Raw genomic sequence first — 22,238 nt, 5'->3', positions numbered from 1 at the left:
GGCAGAATGAATGACTATGTAAAAGAAGTAGAAGCAGTAGAAGAAGAAGATGAAAATGTTTTCACGGGCAGAATGAATGACTTTGTAGAACTTGCAGAAGAAGAAGTTGCAGAAGAAGAAGGGGCAGAATGAAAGACTATGTAGAAGAAGTAGAAGTGGTAGAAGAAGAAGATGAAAATGTTCTCAGGGACAGAATGAATGACTATGTAGAAGTTGCAGAAGAAGAAGTTGCAGAAGAAAAAGAAGGGGCAGAATGAATGACTATGTAGAAGAAGTAGAAGTGGTAGAAGAAGAAGATGAAAATGTTCTCAGGGACAGAATGAATAACTATGTAGAAGTTGCAGAAGAAGAAGAAGGGGCAGAATGAATGACTATGTAGAAGAAGCAGAAGCAGTAGAAGAAGAAGATGAAAATGTTCTCAGGGACAGAATGAAGACTATGTAGAACTTGCAGAAGAGGAAGAAGAAGAAAGGGCAGAATGAATGACGATGTAGAAGTTGAGTGTCACTGAGTGTCAGTCATCCCGTAATACTACCACAGCATCAGGCGACACCACCACCTCCGAACACCGTCCTCCACATCTCCACCCTTCACACAGGTCAGGAGACACCCACAGTAAAGACGAGTGCTGACCCGCTCCTCTTTCACTTCGCTCCACGTGGAGAGGAGCGTGTTCTCAGGAGCAGAATGGAGAAGCAGGTGGTTTCAGAAAGGCTGAATTAACCACGCTTTCCCCCGACGTCGTAGGAGTCACATCCCTCCATCTGTTCTGCTGCTGGTGGTGGGATTTCACCGTTACTCTTCTCTTCTCTCTCGGTGTTTTCTGCTACAGAGGAGTTTGGGGTAGAATCCCAGGGGGGAAATGAGATGTTCTCTCTCTCTCATTTTACCCCGGTGCAAATAACATCCCCTCCACTAACTCTGCCGGGACTGAGCGGGTTAGCCGCACATCAACTCTCGCCGCTCTGAAGGACACAGGAGCGACTGCAGCAAGGGCTGATGGGACGGCACAGCGCAGACCGAGCTGAGAACCCGATTGGCTGAGAGAGACGCGAGGACGGGCGCTCGCTGCGGGCCACCGGGAACGCAGCGAGGGTTGACATGTCGCTTCCGAGAAGGACACGCTGCATGCACCTCCACATGCAACGAAAACAGGTGCAGTCCCGTTATGCAGAACGCACACACACACACACACACACACACACACAGTGTCCTACAGCATCCTTTTGTGTGAAAACCCCAAATAAAAGTGATTTCACACAGACAGCTGGAGGAACATGGCAGAGATAGAGAGGTGGAGAACGAGAGAGCGAGACAAAGAAAGACAGAAAGAAGGAGCTACAGAGACAGAGCAAAGGAGAGAGAGAGCCAGTGATAGAGAGAGAGAGAGAGCGAGAACCGAGTGACAGAGTGCAAGAGAGAGACAGAGAGAGAGAGCGAGGAAGAGAGCGAGGAAGAGAGCGAGGAAGAGAGCGAGAGAGACAGAGTGTGAGCGAGAGATAGGGGGAGAGAGATACACAGAGAAAGAGCGAGAGCGACAGTGATAGAGATAGCAAGAGAGAGACAGAGAGATAAAGAGAATGAGTGAGACAGAGGAAGAGAGAGACAGAGAGAGAAAGAGAGAGAGAGAGAGGAAGAGAGAGACAGAGATAAAGAGAGTGAGTGAGACAGAGGAAGAGAGAGACAGAGAGTGAAAGAGAGAGAGAGGAAGAGAGAGACAGAGATAAAGAGAATGAGTGAGACAGAGGAAGAGAGAGACAGAGAGTGAAAGAGAGAGAGAGAGAGAGGAAGAGAGAGACAGAGATAAAGAGAATGAGTGAGACAGAGGAAGAGAGAGACAGAGAGAGAAAGAGAGAGAGAGAGAGGAAGAGAGAGACAGAGATAAAGAGAGTGAGTGAGACAGAGGAAGAGAGAGACAGAGTGAAAGAGAGAGAGAGGAAGAGAGAGACAGAGATAAAGAGAATGAGTGAGACAGAGGAAGAGAGAGACAGAGAGTGAAAGAGAGAGAGAGAGAGAGGAAGAGAGAGACAGAGATAAAGAGAATGAGTGAGACAGAGGAAGAGAGAGACAGAGAGTGAAAGAGAGAGAGAGGAAGAGAGAGACAGAGATAAAGAGAGTGAGTGAGAGAGAGGAAGAGAGCGAGGGAGAGAGAGAGGAAGAGAGCGAGGGAGAGTGAAAGAGAGAGACAGAGATAAACAGAGTGAGAGAGAGGAAGACAGCGAGAGAGAGAGGAAGAGAGCGAGAGAGAGAGAGGAAGAGAGCGAGAGAGAAAGAGGAAGAGAGAGAGAGAGAGAGGAAGAGAGCGAGACAGAGAGAGGAAGAGAGCGAGAGAGAGAGAGAGGAAGAGAGCGAGAGAGAGAGAGATAAAGAGAATGAGTGAGAGAGAGGAAGAGAGCGAGAGAGAGAGAGAGGAAGAGAGCGAGACAGCGAGAGAGAGATAGAGAGTGAGTGAGAGAGAGGAAGAGAGCGAGGGAGAGAGAGAGGAAGAGAGCGAGACAGCGAGAGAGAGATAGAGAGTGAGTGAGAGAGAGCAAGAGAGCGAGGGAGAGAGAGAGGAAGAGAGCGAGACAGCGAGACAGAGAGATAAAGAGAGTGAGTGAGAGAGAGGAAGAGAGCGAGTGAGAGAGAGAGAGAGAGAGGAAGAGAGCGAGACAGAGAGATAAAGAGAGTGAGTGAGAGAGAGGAAGAGAGCGAGGGAGAGAGAGAGGAAGAGAGCGAGGGAGGAAGAGAGAGACAGAGAGGAAAAGAGCGAGAGAGAGAGGAAGAGAGCGAGGGAGAGAGAGGAAGAGAGAGAGAGGAAGAGAGCGAGAGAGAGAGAGGACGAGTGCGAGAGAGAGAGGAAGAGAGAGAGAGAGAGAGAGAGAGAGAGAGGAAGAGAGCAAGAGAGAGAGCGAGAGAGAGAGGAAGAGAGCGAGAGAGAGAGGAAGAGAGCGAGAGAGAGAGAGGAAGAGTGCGAGAGAGAGAGGAAGAGAGAGAGAGAGAGAGAGAGAGAGAGAGAGAGAGAGAGAGGAAGAGTGCGAGAGAGAGAGGAAGAGAGCAAGAGAGAGAGCGAGAGAGAGAGGAAGAGAGCGAGAGAGAGAGGAAGAGAGGAAGAGAGCGAGAGAGAGAGAGAGAGAGAGAGAGAGAGAGAGAGAGAGAGAGAGAGAGAGAGGAAGAGAGCGAGAGAGAGAGGAAGAGAGCGAGAGAGAGAGGAAGAGAGCGAGAGAGAGAGAGAGAGAGAGAGAGAGAGAGAGAGAGAGAGAGAGAGGAAGAGAGCAAGAGAGAGAGAGAGAGAGAGGAAGAGTGCGAGAGAGTCATCTATACTTTTAACAGTTATGTTTCCCATGCTCTGGCAATGTAAATGCCAATGAAGCGAAATGAACTGAAGTGAGACACAGAGACGGAGGGAGAGACAGACAGACAGACAGACAGACAGACAGAGAGAGAAAGAGCGGGACAGAGAGACAGAGAGACAGAGAGACAGACAGACAGACAGACACAGAGAGGAAGAGCGAGACAGAGAGAGAGAGCGAGGGAGAGACAGGCGGAGAGAGAGAGCGAGTGTGATTCAGCCAGAGCGATGGAGACGGGTTGCTATGGGGACGGTCGTCAGGAGACAGCAGCACAGACAGTCTGTTGACAGGATGGGAGTTGGTTAAGTGGTCCAGACTCGCTCTCCGCTCACCGCGCCTCGTTCGCCCCACTTCCACGTCTGTTTGCAGAAGTCCGGCTTGTGGAAGTCACGGCCCGCTTCCAAGAACCACTCCAAACACGCCGGGCCCGGGCCCGGCCTGCCTTTGGTGAGGCTCAGACTCTTTTAAACAGATCCCTGAACACTCCCTTGTGTGTGTGTGTGTGTGTAAATAAAACGAGATGAGCTGTTATTTCCAGTCTAACCCAGCACATTCCTCCATCCCGGGCCGCGCAGCACTTCAATACCATCATTCATGGCCCGTTAGCGGTGGCGTATCGGGGGACATTTGCATATCATCATATCGTGATACAGCATGCTGTGGTCAGTGCTAGTTTTGGTCCGACGTCACAATTCCCATGGGAGACAGGTCCACATGGGGGACCTCAGCTGGCTGTGTACACACGGGGTCTCTGAAGACTATAATGTATGGTTTCCATATCCCCCAGCCCACCCTCAAGGGTGTGTGTGTGTGTGTGGAGGGAGAAACTCTCCATCCTCTGGCGTGGATCCGGTTCGACCCTGACTGACCTCCTCAGCAACTCCCGCATGCTTTCAAACCACACTCTCCTTCTACTGCCTCTTTCACTTCCTGTTTCCCCGCCCCCCTCCCCCCCTCATCCACCCCTCAACAGAACGGACTGAACAAAACAAAGAAGTCTGTCTTTCTCTTTCCTCTCTCCCTCACCCTGTCTCCCTCTCCCGCTCTCCGTTTCTCTCCTCTGGCCGCTGTGCGGGTTTGTTTTCAGTTTCACAGTTCAGACGATGCATGGAGGTGAAGGAGGTGAAAGACATGATGGAGGTGAAAGAGGTGACGCAGGTGAAAGATATGAAGGAGGTGAAAGAGGTGACGAAGGTGAAAGAGGTAAAGGAGGTGAAAGAGGTGAAAGACATGATGGAGGTGAAAGAGGTGAAGAAGGTGAAAGAGGTGAAGGAGGTGAAAGAGGGGGAAAGACATGACGGAGGTGAAAGAGGTGAAGAAGGTGAAAGAGGTGAAGGAGGTGAAAGAGGTGAAGGACGTGAAAGACATGATGGAGGTGAAAGAGGTGAAGAAGGTGAAAGAGGTGAAGGAGGTGAAAGAGCTGAAAGACATGATTGAGGTGAAAGAGGTGAAGGACGTGAAAGACATGAAGGAGGTGAAAGAGGTGAAGAAGGTGAAAGAGCTGAAAGACATGATGGAGGTGAAAGAGGTGAAGAAGGTGAAAGAGGTGAAGGAGGTGAAAGACACGATGGAGGTGAAAGAGGTGAAGGAGGTGAAAAAGGTGAAGGATGTGAAAGACATGAAGAGGTGAAAGAGGTGAAGGAGGTGAAAGACATGATGGAGGTGAAAGAGGTGAAGGAGGTGAAAGAGGTGAAGAAGGTGAAGGAGGTGAAGGACGTGAAAGACATGAAGGAGGTGAAAGAGGTGAAGGACGTGAAAGACATGAAGGAGGTGAAAGAGGTGAAGGAGGGGAAGCAGGTGAAAGAGGTGAAGGAGGTGAATGACGTGAAGGAGGTGAAAGAGGTGAAAGGTGAAGCAGGTGAAAGACATGAAGGAGGTGAAAGAGGTGAAGGAGGTGAAGGAGGTGGCTAATGGAGATCACCGTTGGCTAATGTGAATGTGTTCAGGTCCATGTTGACGAAGCCAGCCTGTCTCCATGCTATCAAAAGTGCAGCCAGGAGATGAGGAGCACCGGTTAGCTGCCTGTACGGAGTGTCCACATGCACTGTAGTAGCGGGATTACTCCCCTCTCCTGGCCACAAGCTGACCCCAGAACAGCTGTGGGAAACGGACCTGGTTTCCTTCATCAGAATCAGGGAGAGAGCCGAACCTGCTTAATGCAGCCCAGAGTTCTGCCAGAGACCCATTTTCTGGCCCTTAGTCGGGTTCTGGAAGGTATCTTCAGCGTGTTCACGTGCACCATAAAGAGCGTGGCACGAGAACGTAACCGTAGCAACAAGAAGAAGAAGATGGCCACATCCAACATGGCGTCCGGCAGCATCCCCGGAGCGAGCGCTCCACACAGCATGAGCTACCGGAGGAGTCAGCAACACTTGAGTCTCATCTCAGGTCAGGAAGTTGTGCACATGAAACAAAACCAACTATCGTTTCCCCACAGCAGTGCAACACAAAGACAAGAACACACAACCCAACACTACTATAACTGCAAGAACACACACATCCAAACTACCACACACACCCACAATAACACACATACCCAAACTAACACACATACCCAAACTAACACATATATCTAAACTAACACACACATCCAAACTAACACACATATCCACACTAACACACATATCTAAACTAACACACTTATCCAAACTAACACACATATCCAAACTACCACACACACCCAAACTAACACACATACCCACAATAACACATACCCAAACTACCACACATATCCAAACTAACACACGTACCCAAACTACCACACATATCCAAACTAACACACGTACCCAAACTACCACACATATCAAAACTAACACACGTACCCAAACTACCACACATATCAAAACTAACACACATACCCAAACTAACACACATATCCACACTAACACACATCCAAACTAACACACATACCCAAACTAACACACATACCCAAACTAACACACATATCCAAACTACCACACATATCCAAACTAACACACATATCCAAACTAACACACATATCCAAACTAACACACATACCCAAACTAACACACCCGAACTAACACACATACCCAAACTAACACACATACCCAAACTAACACACACACCCAAACTAACACACACACCCAAACTAACACACATATCTAAACTAACACACTTATCCAAACTAACACACATACCCAAACTAACACACATATCCAAACTAACACACACACCCAAATTAACACACACACCCAAACTAACACACATACCCAAACTAACACACATACCCAAAATAACACACATACCCAAACTAACACACATATCCAAACTAACACACATATCCAAACTAACACACATATCCAAACTAACACACATACCCAAACTAACACACATATCCAAACTAACACACATATCCAATCTAACACACATACCCAAACTAACACACATATCCAAACTAACACACATATCCAAACTAACACACATATCCAAACTAACACACATATCCAAACTAACACACATATCTAAACTAACACATATACCCAAACTAACACACATATCCAAACTAACACACATACCCAAACTAACACACATACCCAAACTAAACAAATAAATCACTGTCCAAGAGAACTCCAGCCAGGAGGACTGTCAGAGCTGGCGGTCTGCATGAGCTAGCAGTTAGCTTAGCCTGCCCCGCTTCCATGTCCTGTCAGACCCCCCTCGGTGCCTCCTCTTCGGGCTCAGCTCCAGGCAGGGCCGTGGTCCCTGGGCCCACAGGACGCAGCAGACCAGGCTCTCCCAGCTGATCCAGCACCAGCTCTCCCAGCCGATCCAGCACCAGCTCTCCCAGCCACCAAACCAAGACACACTTAGACGCGGACGTGGACAAAGACCCTGCATGGACGGTACCGGGTGAGGCCGCCATCTTGCCACCCCGGCAGCGGAAACAGGAATGCAGTACGTTAAAACGTCTGGACAGACGGAAACAACGCAGTGGCGACTGTCTACAACAGCGAGTGTGACCGTGACACTGAGGCTCGGTGCCGTGAGGAAAGCGGGACGGGGACGTGATTACTGACGAACCGCATGTAAACGGAGGCTTTAGAGGCGTCAGACTAACACAACACACGTACACATGTTATCTGGTCTCAAACCTGAACCGGATTACTCCAGATGACACGTCTACATGGCGCTTTGCATAACCGGCGTATGTTCCACGGTTCTTACTGCTTCCCTCCACCCTCTAAACACTGCACCTCTAAACACTGCACCCCTAAACACCGCATCCCTCAATGCTGCACCTCTAAACACTGCACCTCTAAACACTGCACCTCTAAACACCACACCCCTCAACACTGCACCTCTAAACACCGCACCCCTTAACACTGCACCTCTAAACACCGCACCCCTAAACACCGCATCCCTCAATGCTGCACCTCTAAACACTGCACCTCTAAACACTGCACCTCTAAACACCACACCCCTCAACACTGCACCTCTAAACACCGCACCCCTTAACACTGCACCTCTAAACACCGCACCCCTAAACACCGCATCCCTCAATGCTGCACCTCTAAACACTGCACCTCTAAACACTGCACCTCTAAACACCACACCCCTCAACACTGCACCTCTAAACACCACACCCCTCAACACTGCACCTCTAAACACCGCACCCCTTAACACTGCACCTCTAAACACTGCACCTCTAAACACTGCACCTCTAAACACCGCACCTCTAAACACCGCACCTCTGAACACCGCACCTCTAAACACCGCACCTCTGAACACCGCATCCCTCAATGCTGCACCTCTAAACACCGCACCTCTAAACACTGCACCTCTAAACACCGCACCCCTTAACACTGCACCTCTAAACACCGCACCCCTTAACACTGCACCTCTAAACACCGCATCTCTAAACACTGCACCTCTAAACACCGCACCTCTAAACACTGCACCTCTAAACACCGCACCTCTAAACACTGCACCTCTAAACACCGCACCTCTGAACACCGCACCTCTAAACACCGCACCCCTAAACACCGCATCCCTCAATGCTGCACCTCTAAACACCGCACCTCTAAACACTGCACCTCTAAACACCGCACCCCTTAACACTGCACCTCTAAACACCGCACCCCTTAACACTGCACCTCTAAACACCGCACCTCTAAACACCGCACCTCTAAACACTGCACCTCTAAACACCGCACCTCTGAACACCGCACCTCTAAACACCGCACCCCTAAACACTGCACCTCTAAACACCGCATCCCTCAATGCTGCACCTCTAAACACCGCACCTCTAAACACTGCACCTCTAAACACTGCACCCATCAACACGGCACCCCTAAACACAGCACCCCTCAACACTGCACCTCTAAACACTGTACCCCTAAGAATGGCACCCCTAAACACTGCACCCCTAAACACTGCACCTCTAAACACTGCACCTCTAAACACTGCACCCCTAAACACTGCACCTCTAAACACTGCACCTCTAAACACCACACCCCTCAACACTGCACCTCTAAACACCGCACCCCTAAACACCGCATCCCTCAATGCTGCACCTCTAAACACCGCACCCCTAAACACTGCACCCATCAACACGGCACCCCTAAACACAGCACCCCTCAACACTGCACCTCTAAACACTGCACCCCTAAGAATGGCACCCCTAAACACTGCACCCCTAAACACTGCACCTCTAAACACTGCACCTCTAAACACTGCACCTCTAAACACAGCACCCCTCAACACTGCACCTCTAAACACTGCACCCCTAAGAATGGCACCCCTAAACACTGCACCCCTCAACACTGCACCTCTAAACACTGCACCCCTCAACACTGCACCTCTAAACACTGCACCCCTCAACACTGCGCCCCTTAACACTGCACCCCTCAACACTGCACCCCTAAGAACGGCACCCCTAAACACTGCGCCTCTAAACACTGCACCCCTAAACAGTGCACCCCCTGGGTGTCCATCAGTTCCATCCCTGAGGAGTTTCACATCTGGTGTCACAGCAGGGTCAGAACACAGCTGTGTTCCTCCTCCATACCGAGCCCACCTGGTTGAACAGAAGACCCTGTTCTCTCGTAACAGAAGTGCCGAGGCTGTTGTTTGGCATCACGGCAGCCATGTTTGACCTGCGACTGCCCCCGACGTGCAGTTTCAAGAACCGAGACCGGGCAAAAGTCCAGGGGACTGAATCGGGTGTTGAATATGGCAAATAAGACCTTAGCCCGACTGTGGAAGTCGGGCCGAGGCGTTGCTGTGAACAAGACCAGCATGTCAGCCTGCATGTAAACACCCCCCCCCTCCCCCGCATGGAAACACGCTTCTCATACCGCGAGACTTAAAGACGGGATATGAAATTAAACGACAGACGCCGCCTCTTCTGACAAGCTTTAAATAAAGACGGGGTGGGCGGGAGGGCCGCCGGGGAACGCCGGCATCAGGCCCCGACTCGTCTAATGACACGGTGAGCGTTCTCACAGCAGCCGCTGACCTCCCAAACACAAAGACAACCACGGAGGCACATGAACAACATGGTGGCCTACTTTAACTTCCCATACCTGGAGACATGCCCTGCCTGCCTGGGAGTGGAGAGTGGAGAGGGAACAATGGAGGCAGAAGGGGGGGGCACGGGGGAAATGGGGGGGAGAGAGAGAGATGGAGCAGAGAGAGATGGAGGAGAGAGAGATGGGGGAGCGAGAGATGGGGGAGAGAGAGATGGAGGGGAGAGAGAGATGGAGGGGAGAGAGATGGAGGGGAGAGAGAGATGGAGGGGAGAGAGAGATGGAGGGGAGAGAGAGATGGGGGAGAGAGAGAGAGAGATGGAGGAGAGAGAGATGGAGGAGAGAGAGAGATGGGGGAGAGAGAGATGGGGAGAGAGAGATGGAGGAGAGAGATGGGGGAGAGGGTGATGGAGGAGAGAGATGGGGAGAGAGAGATGGGGAGAGAGAGATGGAGGAGAGAGAGAGAGATGGAGGGGAGAGAGATGGAGGAGAGAGTGATGGAGAAGCGAGAGATGGGGAGAGAGAGAGAGAGATGGAGGAGAGAGAGATGGAGGAGTGAGAGATGGAGGAGTGAGAGATGGAGGAGAGAGAGAGAGAGATGGGGAGAGAGAGATGGAGGCAAGAGAGAGATGGAGGAGCGAGAGAGATGGGGGAGAGAGAGATGGAGGAGCGAGAGAGATGGGGGAGAGAGAGATGGAGGAGCGAGAGAGAGAGAGAGAGATGGAGGAGAGAGAGAGAGATGGAGGAGCGAGAGAGATGGGGAGAGAGAGATGGAGGAGAGAGACAGGGAGATGCAGAGCGAGAGATAGATGGGGGAGAGAGAGATAGATGGGGGAGAGAGGGAGAGGGCGATGGAAGGGGGGGAGATGGGAAAGGCCTCGGGCTACGGTCACATGTGCGAAGCCGGCCCTTCACTTCCATTCATGTGTCCTCTTCCATTGTCTGTGAGCGAGGGATGAATAAAACTTTGGCTGGCGGCAGGAAAACAAATTCGTACCTTCGCTTCGCCCGGACCTCAGCTTTGGTGACGGGTGACGGGCGAATCCGCAGCCTCAACCAACAGCAACCAAGTGTGTGGGGTGGACCCCACTTGGCTGTAATTGGATATACGAGTATTCTTCCTGGGCCAGGACGGGGACATTCTGATGGTTCCTGTGTCGAACCAGCCAGAACCTACAAGCCGCCCCACCGGAGACCTGCTGCCCGCCCGGCAGGAAGTCGGGAGACACCTTTATCAATAACATCAATTCACATATAGAAATGACTTGTACACCAACGTTCTTCCTCTGTATCTGTCCATAAAACTACGATAACATGGGGGCGCCCGGGTGGCGTGGCGGTCTAGTCCGTCGCCTACCAACACGGGGATCACCGCATCGAATCCCCGTGTTGCCTCCGGCTCGGTCGGGCGTCCCTACAGACACACCTGGCCGTGTCTGTGGGCGGGAAGCCGGATGTGGGTATGTGTCCTGGTTGCTGCGCTAGCGCCTCCTTTGGTCGGTCACCTAGGCGCCTGTTCACGGGGGGGGGGGGGGGACTGGGGGGAATAGCGTGATCCTCCCACATGCTACGTCCCCTTGGTGAAACTCCTCACTGTCAGGTGAAAGGAAGCAGCTGGTGACTCCACATGTGGTAGTCTGCAGCCCTCCCCGGATCGGCGGAGGGGGTGGAGCAGAGACTGGGACGGCTCGGAAGAGTGGGGTAATTGGCCAAGTACAACTGGGGAGAAAAAAAGGGGGAAATACCCCCCCCTCAAAAAAACACCATATGATAATAGGTACAAGTGAGACAGTTAAGGGGGAACATTTATTCCTCTCTCTGGACTTCAGTGGACACGTTCCCATCGCCAAACCAACGACCGCTCAAACGGACTCCAGACCGGAGGACTGATCCTGTCACATGCTGCACGACAACACACGACTTCACCTCCACGCACCCGTGTGGGACCGCAGCCTGACGCCAAGGTGTGTCAGATGGAGGGTGAAGAGAGGAGTGAGTGGGAGGTGAAGCAGGACAGCGAGTCAGGCACAGGACCAGGACCAGGACCAGGAACAGGACTCACCGGGAAAATGGGAACCAAGTGAACAGACAGAGGGTGGAGAGGAAGGAGAATAAAGAAGAATCCACTGGAGCGGAACTAACTGTACATGATGCTGCTCACCTGTTTAATCTTTAAAAAGGAGTGTTGTATACACACGTGTGTGTGTGTGTGTGTGTGTGTGTGTGTGTGTGTGTGTGTGCGCTTTGTTGTGGCACTGCAGCTCTGCAGTCACATCACAACATTAATAATGACTGGTTTCTTCATCACAGCAGCAGTGCTAACATGGCTAACATGGCTAACACGGCTAACACGGCTAACACATAAATGATGATGCTGAGTGGGGAGGAAGGCCGTTGCTTAGCGCCACAACCTTCACGTTGACCGAGGGAACAAAAAGTCCCGCGGCGATAACGGAGGCTTGGGACAAGCTAGTTCCTAAGCACCATAATGCTAGCATGTTCCTCTCACCTGAGCAGCTGGGCTGGACACCGCCCTGTCAGCTGAGGTTCAAATCCTCTCTACTGACACGTCTTTAACATCGAGTCTTAAGTCCTACCAGAACCAGGGGGCGCTGCGACCCATCTCCCTGTCCAGAGAGAGGAAGACAAGCTACAAACGTTTTCTACAGGGCTGAAAGAAATGCAGGAATACTCCATTAGCCTGCCCCGCTTCTGCGTCCCGTCAGACCGCCCTCGGTGTTTCCTCTCCGGGTGCAGCTCCAGGCAGGGCCCTGGTCCCTGGGCCCACAGGACCCAGCAGACCAGGCCGATCCGGCGCCAGCTCTCCCAGCCAGACACCTTCAACACACCTCCCCACACTCCACACGACGACACCAAAAACACAGTCACCGCCAGGCAAGTCTGCCGCCAGACCGCCCTCGGTGTTATCAGAACTGCCGGTCTGCATGGGCTAGCAGTTAGCTTAGCCTGCCCCGCTTCCGCGTCCCGTCAGACCGCCCTCGGGTGCAGCTCCAGGCAGGGCCCTGGTTCCTGGGCCCACAGGACAGCAGACCAGGCTCTCCCAGCCGGTCCAGCGCCAGCTCTCCACCCAGACGCCCCCATGTCATAAAACGAAGACACAACTTAGACGCCGACGTGGACCAAGACACTGCATGGACGGTACTGGGTGAGGCCACCGCAGACGTGAATTGGCGCCGCCACCTCCCCACACCTCCCCACACCTTCCCACACCTCCCAACACTTCCCCACACCTCCCCACACTTCCCCACACTTTTCATTTCTTTCTAAAACTGGACGACCAAACCCTTCCACTTCAACTTTTCTCTGTATACTTCTTAAAATATATTACGTTTATTGTTCATATTTTTTTGCCTTGGAAAAGAACAGAAGGATGGTGGTGGTGGTGGTGGAGGTGGAGGTGGTGGTGGGGGGGTTATCATTGTGGACTGTTGACAGGTTTCAGTCTGCCCGGTCGAAACGTCTTCTTCAACAAAACACACTTTCATGAAGTGCACCCCATTTTCTGTACAAAACCCTCTTTAAATGAAGTCTGTCTGAGCTTTTGACTGACTGGATCCTGTCTGTCTGTCTGTCTGTCTGTCTGTCTGTCTGTCTGTCTGTCTGTCAGACGGGGGGGGGGGTCACCGAGGTCGGGTGGGTGTCATGTATAACTCTCCATAACTAAATAAAGGAGAGGGACAGCTGCTGAAGGTTTCAGCAAACTCATCAGTTAAAAGACAAACACCCCAACACCTCCACCACCCCGCTACCACCCCCCCCCCCAACACCCAACATCCCAAGACCAGGCTGACCCCTGCAGTTCTACCACCCCACCTAGTCCCCCACAGGCCTACCACCCAACCTAGCCCCCTGCAGTTCTACCACCCCACCTAGTCCCCCACAGGCCTACCACCCAACCTAGCCCAATGCAGACCTACCACCCCACCTAGCTCCCTGCAGTTCTACCACCCCACCTAGTCCCCCACAGGCCTACCACCCAACCTAGCCCCCTGCAGTTCTACCACCCCACCTAGTCCCCCACAGACCTACCACCCCACCTAGCTCCCTGCAGACCTACCACCCCACCTAGCCCCCTGCAGGCCTACCACCCCACCTAGCTCCCTGCAGGCCTACCACCTCACCTAGCTCCCTGCAGACCTACCACCCCACCTAGCCCCCTGCAGACCTACCACCCCACCTAGCTCCCTGCAGACCTACCACCCGACCTAGCCCCCTGCAGACCTACCACCCCACCTAGTCCCCCACAGGCCTACCACCCAACCTAGCCCCCTGCAGACCTACCACCCAACCTAGCCCAATGCAGACCTACCACCCCACCTAGCTCCCTGCAGACCTACCACCCCACCTAGCCCCCTGCAGACCTACCACCCCACCTAGCTCCCTGCAGACCTACTACCCCACCTAGCCCCCTGCAGACCTACCACTCCACCTAGTCCCCTGCAGGCCTACCACCCCACCTAGCCCCCTGCAGACCTACCACCCCACCTAGTCCCCCTGCAGACCTACCACCCCACCTAGCTCCCTGCAGGCCTACCACCCCACCTAGCCCCCTGCAGACCTACCACCCCACCTAGCCCCCTGCAGGCCTACCACCCAACCTAGACCCTTGAAGGCCTAACACCCCTCTGAGCCCCCTGCAGGCTGAGCGACTGTGTGTGTGTGTGTGTGTGTGTGTGTGTGTGTGTGTGTTACACATATGTTAGGGTCAACGTTCCCTCGGGGACTCAGTTGATTATTAGACAGACTGTGGGTGTATGACACCTTGTAAAGAGGTGTGTGTGTGTGTGTGTGTGTGTGTGTGTGTGTGTGTGTGTGTGTGTGTGTGTGTGTGTGTGTGTGTGGAGGGGGGGGGGGTTGAGTGAAAGTAACAGTAAATGAGAAAGAGAGAGATTAATTATTCTCCTCATCCGCCCATGTTTCCTTCCGTTTCTTGTGACTTTTTTCTTTTTATTGATTTTTCTAATCGTTATATTGTTTGTGTGACATTGCTTTGGCAACACTGTTGCTAAACTTTAACGCCGATAAAGGTCACTGACTTCAGAGAGACACAAACAAAGAGAAAGAAGGAAACACGTACAACTACTTGGTGTGTTTCGAGAGAGCGAGCGAGTGAGACGGAGAATGAGAGGGAGAGAGGGTCACAACACAACACAACAGCACAGTGCAGTGTGTGTGTGTGTGTGTGTGTGTGTACACACACGTGTACCAGTCAAACAACAAGGTTTTGTTTGAGCAACTGCACACGGTGCACGCTGCTCAAAACAATGTCCCCCAGACCAACAATGGCGTTACAGTTACCCACGGTCCTCTAGAAAGAAACACAGCGGCGGCCAGCAGTAGCTCTGGGGTCAAGGGTCAACGTGAGGCATCAACACAAGCAGACCACAACATATACACACACACACACAGAGGATGTACATCCATGCTGGTCTGAGTGTAGCCCCAGGGGCCGAGTAGGGTTGAAAACAGTGTTGAGCGTCACAGCTGGCCCCAATCCAGATGTGAGGGACGTCTGCAAGAACAGAACCAGGAAGGAGGAGGTCCTGAAAGTGTGCTGGTGGTGTGTGTGTGGGGGGGGGGTCAAAGTTCATTCTGTTTCTTTACAGCAGGTGTTTAGTGTTACTGCTCACCTCTTCTCTTATCAAATGATTTGCTTGGCGGGTAAAGATTAAGCAGCACGTATTGTGATGGCGCTCGTTTTCCATCACAGGCCACACATCAATGATTAACATCTGGACCAGCGGGTGAGACGGTCATTTGGGACACTTCAGGACTGGTGAAGGTCAGGGCGCCCGGGTAGCATAGCGGTCTAGTCCGTCGCCTACCAACACAGGGATCGCCGGTTCGAATCCCCGTGTTACCTCTGGCTTGGTCGGGCGTCCCTACAGACACAACTGTCCGTGTCTGCGGGTGGGAAGCCGGATGTGGGTATGCATCCTGGCCGCTGCACTAGCGCCTCCTCTGGTCGGTTGGGGCGCCTGTTCGGGGGGGGGGGGGACTGGGGGAATAGCGTGATCCTCCCACGTGCTACGTCTCCCTGGCGAAACTCCTCACTGTCAGGTGAAAAGAAGCGGCTGGTGACTCCACATGTATGGGTGGAGGCATGTGGTAGTCTGCAGCCCTCCCCCGGATCGGCAGGGGGGGTGGAGCAGCGACCGGGACGGCTCGGGAGAGTGGGGTAATTGGACAGATACAACTGGGGAGAAAAAGCTGGGGGAAAAAAATAAATAAAATAAAATAAAACACCATATGTTAATACCGGGTGTGGTGTAGGTGGGGGGGGGGGTCGGATTTGGGAGGACTTAAACACAAAACATGGGGGAAATTGTTTGGTTGCAGCAAAACCCATTTCGGACCTCCGACTCCCAGAGAGAAGGACACACGACAACATCTGAACCAAGCTCCTCCGATGACTGCAGTAGAGGAGGAGGAGGAGGATGAAGGTGTAGACCAGTAGAGGAGGTAAGGTGTTAGAGAGGACCAGGAGGAAAGGGGACACATGGAGGAGGTGGTGAGGAAAGGTCCAGCGTGAGCCACAGAGAGACAATGTGTGTGTATGAGCCCTGTGATGGACTGGCGGCCTGTCCAGGGGTGTCTCCCCGCCACCACCCAAAGACTGCTGGGATAGGCTCCAGCGTCCCACAACCCTGATTGAGATAAACAGCTTGGATAATGGCTGGATGCAATCACAGCATCGTAAGATGGTGACAGATGTACTCTTAGGCCCCCCCCCCCCGGGTCAGGGATGGTCGTTCCCTCTTCACATAGCTGGCCTCTTTCCTTCCCAGTTCAAACCAGCATTCCTCCCTATCAAGGACGTGCACATCTTAGGGGACATGCGCTCTCAGGGGGGCCTAAGGGTACATCTGTCACCATCTTTCTCACACCACCTGTGATTCCAACTACTCCCCAACCCTCTGTGAACAGGACACATGGCCACTGTACCTCTAGTTAATGGTCACGCCCATATTTGCATATGAAACTGGTCGGTGGTTTGGGTCGTTATGCCACTGTATGGTTTATAAGGGTGGGGACACTTGCAGTCAGTTCAGCCTGAAGAGGTCACTTATGCCCCTTTTCCACGGCATGGTGCCGGCTTGACTCAACTCCACTCTACTCTACTTGCTTTGTTTGGTTTTCACGATACAGGGTTACGATTCAATACATGGTGATAAATTGTGATACTGTAAGAAAGGTGATACATTGTGATACTGTAAGAAAGGTGATATATTGTGATACTGTAAGAAAGGTGATATATTGTGATACTGTAAGAAAGGTGATATATTGTGATACTGTAAGAAAGGTGATACATTGTGATACTGTAAGAAAGGTGATATATTGTGATACTGTAAGAAAGGTGATACATTGTGATACTGTAAGAAAGGTGATACATTGTGATACTGTAAGAAAGGTGATATATTGTGATTTCATAGGCCTGTGTTCTTTGTGCTTGTGCTACTTCCTGTCTCAGTTTACATTGTTGCGTTGGAGTGGAAGAGTCAAATGGCTGAAGATAGATTACAACACTGTTGTCTAGCGGCCGTGGGGTTGCACACAACACAACATGTTTGTCACGAACCTTTACATGTAAACAATTAAAACTCGATACAGTGGTTTTAAGAATCGATACAGTATCACAAAAGATAATATCGCAATACTCAAGTGTATCGGTATTTTCTTACACCCCTAATGAAAATACCACTATAAATATATAAGTAAAACATAAATATATGTATATTTATTTAAACATAAATAAAATCTTAAAAAAACAAAAACCAGTCAACACGCCCACAAACGAGCAGCGGGGCCTGGCCGTGAGGGGACACCATCTGCAGTGGAAAACACAACCCCAAAAAGTAAAGCCAGTAGAGTCGACTAGAGCCGAGTGGAGTTGACCCGGTACCAGGCAGTGGAAAAGGGGCGTTAGATGACTGATGGGTGAAATGTATCTGTCAATAAACATTTTCAGATGAACTGATTCAACTTCCTGTGATCTCTGTGTGTGTGTGTGTGTGTGTGTGTGTGTGTGTGTGTGTGTGTGTGTGCGCACGTACGTGCATGCATGTCTGCATGTGGACTGAAGATGTCCACATTTGGTACTTCTTGCATCTGCCACAGTGTGTTAGAGGTCTAGATCTGTTTAATTTGTGTGTATACGTGTGTGTATACGTGTGTGTGTGTTGTGCGTTCTGTTGTGTCCAAGTATCTCTGTGAAACTCAATCTAACTCCAGTGCTCATAAACACATCTGGTCCCTGCAGCACTCCCTCATGGATTCCCACTCCCACTCTCCCCAGAGCCAACGTTCCTGTGAGTGAGTGTGTGTGTGTGTGTGTGTGTGTGTGTGTGTGTGTGTGTGTGCGTGTGGTTTGTGTTCTGGGAAGTGTTGCTCCTGGAAACATGCAGAGCAACACGCTGGAACATGACGAGCGCAGGCCAAGCCTCTTCAGATGTGGCTCACTGCCTGGCATGGCTACACAGCGACACACACACACACACACACACACACACACACACACACACACACACACACACACACACACACACCAACAACACATCTAGACGTGATAAACTCTTAATATCTCACACACATTGGTGCATGAGCATCCATGTCGTGTACCCAAACACTCAAGACACACACACACACACACACACACACACACACACACACACACACACACACACACACACACACACACAAGAGGTAATTTGATTTAACTCCATTCCGATGATAATTTTCGGTGTGTTCCCAGCTCAGTGTGTGTGGAGGTGAGACAGATGGAGGCTCACTTCCACAGCAGCCGACACAAAGCAGACATTCTATCTCCAACCAACAGTACCTGCCCCTGCCCCGACACCAGCCAACCAACAGTACCTGCCCCTGCCCCGCCACCAGCCAACCAACAGTACCTACCCCTGCCCTGCCACCAGCCAACCAACAGTACCTACCCCTGCCCCGCCACCAGCCAACCAACAGTACCTACCCCTGCCCCGCCACCAGCCAACCAACAGTACCTGCCCCTGCCCCGCCACCAGCCAACCAACAGTACCTACCCCTGCCCTGCCACCAGCCAACCAACAGTACCTACCCCTGCCCCGCCACCAGCCAACCAACTGTACCTGCCCCTGCCCCGCCACCAGCCAACCAACAGTACCTACCCCTGCCCCGCCACCAGCCAACCAACAGTACCTGCCCCTGCCCCACCACCAGCCAACCAACAGTACCTACCCCTGCCCCGCCACCAGCCAACCAACAGTACCTGCCCCTGCCCCACCACCAGCCAACCAACAGTACCTGCCCCTGCCCCACCACCAGCCAACCAACAGTACCTGCCCCTGCCCCGCCACCAGCCAACCAACTGTACCTGCCCCTGCCCCGCCACCAGCCAACCAACAGTACCTGCCCCTGCCCCGCCACCAGCCAACCAACAGTACCTACCCCTGCCCCGCCACCAGCCAACCAACAGTACCTACCCCTGCCCCGCCACCAGTCAACCAACTGTACCTGCCCCTGCCCCACCACCAGCCAACCAACAGTACCTGCCCCTGCCCCGACACCAGCCAACCAACAGTACCTACCCCTGCCCCGCCACCAGCCAACCGACTGTACCTGCCCCTGCCCCGTCACCAGCCAACCAACAGTACCTGCCCCTGCCCCGACACCAGCCAACCAACTGTACCTGCCCCTGCCCCGCCACCAGCCAACCAACAGTACCTGCCCCTGCCCCGCCACCAGCCAACCAACTGTACCTGCCCCTGCCCCGCCACCAGCCAACCAACAGTACCTACCCCTGCCCCGCCACCAGCCAACCAACAGTACCTGCCCCTGCCCCGCCACCAGCCAACCAACTGTACCTGCCCCTGCCCCGCCACCAGCCAACCAACAGTACCTGCCCCTGCCCCGACACCAGCCAACCAACAGTACCTACCCCTGCCCCGCCACCAGCCAACCAACTGTACCTGCCCCTGCCCCGCCACCAGCCAACCAACTGTACCTGCCCCTGCCCCGCCACCAGCCAACCGACAGTACCTGCCCCTGCCCCGCCACCAGCCAACCAACAGTACCTGCCCCTGCCCCGCCACCAGCCACCCAACAGTACCTGCCCCTGCCCCGCCACCAGCCAACCAACTGTACCTGCCCCTGCCCCACCACCAGCCAACCAATAGTACCTACCCCTGCCCCGAAACCAGCCAACCAACTGTACCTGCCCCTGCCCCGCCACCAGCCAACCAACAGTACCTGCCCCTGCCCCGCCACCAGCCAACCGACAGTACCTGCCCCTGCCCCGCCACCAGCCAACCGACAGTACCTGCCCCTGCCCCGCCACCAGCCAACCAACAGTACCTGCCCCTGCCCCGCCACCAGCCACCCAACAGTACCTGCCCCTGCCCCGCCACCAGCCAACCAACTGTACCTGCCCCTGCCCCGCCACCAGCCAACCAACAGTACCTGCCCCTGCCCCGCCACCAGCCAACCAACAGTACCTGCCCCTGCCCCGCCACCAGCCAACCAACAGTACCTGCCCCTGCCCCGCCACCAGCCAACCGACAGTACCTGCCCCTGCCCCACCACCAGCCACCCAACTGTACCTGCCCCTGCCCCGCCACCAGCCAACCAACTGTACCTGCCCCTGCCCCACCACCAGCCAACCAACAGTACCTACCCCTGCCCCGCCACCAGCCAACCAACTGTACCTGCCCCTGCCCCGCCACCAGCCAACCGACAGTACCTACCCCTGCCCCGCCACCAGCCAACCAACAGTACCTACCCCTGCCCCGCCACCAGCCAACCAACAGTACCTACCCCTGCCCCGCCACCAGCCAACCAACAGTACCTACCCCTGCCCCGCCACCAGCCAACCAACAGTACCTACCCCTGCCCCGCCACCAGCCAACCAACTGTACCTGCCCCTGCCCCGCCACCAGCCAACCAACAGTACCTGCCCCTGCCCCGACACCAGCCAACCAACAGTACCTACCCCTGCCCCGCCACCAGCCAACCAACTGTACCTGCCCCTGCCCCGCCACCAGCCAACCAACTGTACCTGCCCCTGCCCCGACACCAGCCAACCAACAGTACCTACCCCTGCCCCGCCACCAGCCAACCAACAGTACCTGCCCCTGCCCCGCCACCAGCCACCCAACAGTACCTACCCCTGCCCCGCCACCAGCCAACCAACTGTACCTGCCCCTGCCCCACCACCAGCCAACCAACTGTACCTGCCCCTGCCCCGCCACCAGCCAACCAACTGTACCTGCCCCTGCCCCGCCACCAGCCAACCAACAGTACCTACCCCTGCCCCGCCACCAGCCAACCAACAGTACCTACCCCTGCCCCACCACCAGCCAACCAACTGTACCTGCCCCTGCCCCGCCACCAGCCAACCAACAGTACCTGCCCCTGCCCCGACAACAGCCAACCAACAGTACCTACCCCTGCCCCGCCACCAGCCAACCAACTGTACCTGCCCCTGCCCCGCCACCAGCCAACCAACAGTACCTACCCCTGCCCCACCACCAGCCAACCAACTATACCTGCCCCTGCCCCGCCACCAGCCAACGAACAGTACCTGCCCCTGCCCCGACAACAGCCAACCAACAGTACCTACCCCTGCCCCGCCACCAGCCAACCAACTGTACCTGCCCCTGCCCCGCCACCAGCCAACCAACTGTACCTGCCCCTGCCCCGCCACCAGCCAACCAACTGTACCTGCCCCTGCCCCGCCACCAGCCAACCAACTGTACCTGCCCCTGCCCCGCCACCAGCCAACCAACTGTACCTGCCCCTGCCCCACCACCAGCCAACCAACAGTACCTGCCCCTGCCCCGCCACCAGCCAACCAACAGTACCTGCCCCTGCCCCGCCACCAGCCAACCGACAGTACCTGCCCCTGCCCCGCCACCAGCCAACCGACAGTACCTGCCCCTGCCCCGCCACCAGCCACCCAACAGTACCTGCCCCTGCCCCGCCACCAGCCAACCAACTGTACCTGCCCCTGCCCCACCACCAGCCAACAAACAGTACCTACCCCTGCCCCGACACCAGCCAACCAACTGTACCTGCCCCTGCCCCGCCACCAGCCAACCAACAGTACCTGCCCCTGCCCCGCCACCAGCCAACCAACAGTACCTGCCCCTGCCCCGCCACCAGCCAGCCCAACGTTTCAACCACCGCCGCTTTATCAAAAACAAGGAACCGCTACATGACGGTGTCTGTTGGTTATTTTACACGTTGTGGTCTGTGGTGCCGGCTGCTTTGTCCTTCTCGTCTCCGTCTTGGACGACACACTCGCTTGCCCTGACTGACGGGCGGTGCTGTGACGGGACACAGCACCGCGACAGGGCTTCTGTGAGGAAGAGTGACAGACGGTCCAAGAACAAATGACCTTAAATCCATA

The 22,238-nt window shown here is 54.0% G+C and overlaps 1 protein-coding gene across 2 annotated transcripts in view; it reads right to left on the bottom strand.

The window, feature by feature from the left end:
* Positions 1-22,238, bottom strand: part of ubald1a (UBA-like domain containing 1a) — a 44,903-nt gene that overhangs the window by 7,982 nt on the left and 14,683 nt on the right. The window contains exon 3 of one of the 2 annotated variants that reach the window (XM_056297643.1): positions 16,198-16,254. The exons of the other annotated variant lie outside the window; for it this stretch is intronic. Within the exon in view, the coding sequence (XP_056153618.1) occupies positions 16,198-16,254 (57 nt within the window). The remainder of the gene's footprint in view (positions 1-16,197; positions 16,255-22,238) is intronic. 2 annotated transcript variants of the gene reach the window in all.

The sequence above is a fragment of the Lampris incognitus genome, chromosome 17, assembly GCF_029633865.1.
Source record: "Lampris incognitus isolate fLamInc1 chromosome 17, fLamInc1.hap2, whole genome shotgun sequence".
Classification (NCBI taxonomy): Eukaryota; Metazoa; Chordata; class Actinopteri; order Lampriformes; family Lampridae; genus Lampris; species Lampris incognitus.
Note: the sequence above shows the minus strand (reverse complement) of the source record. Positions and strands in the feature narration are given on the sequence as shown.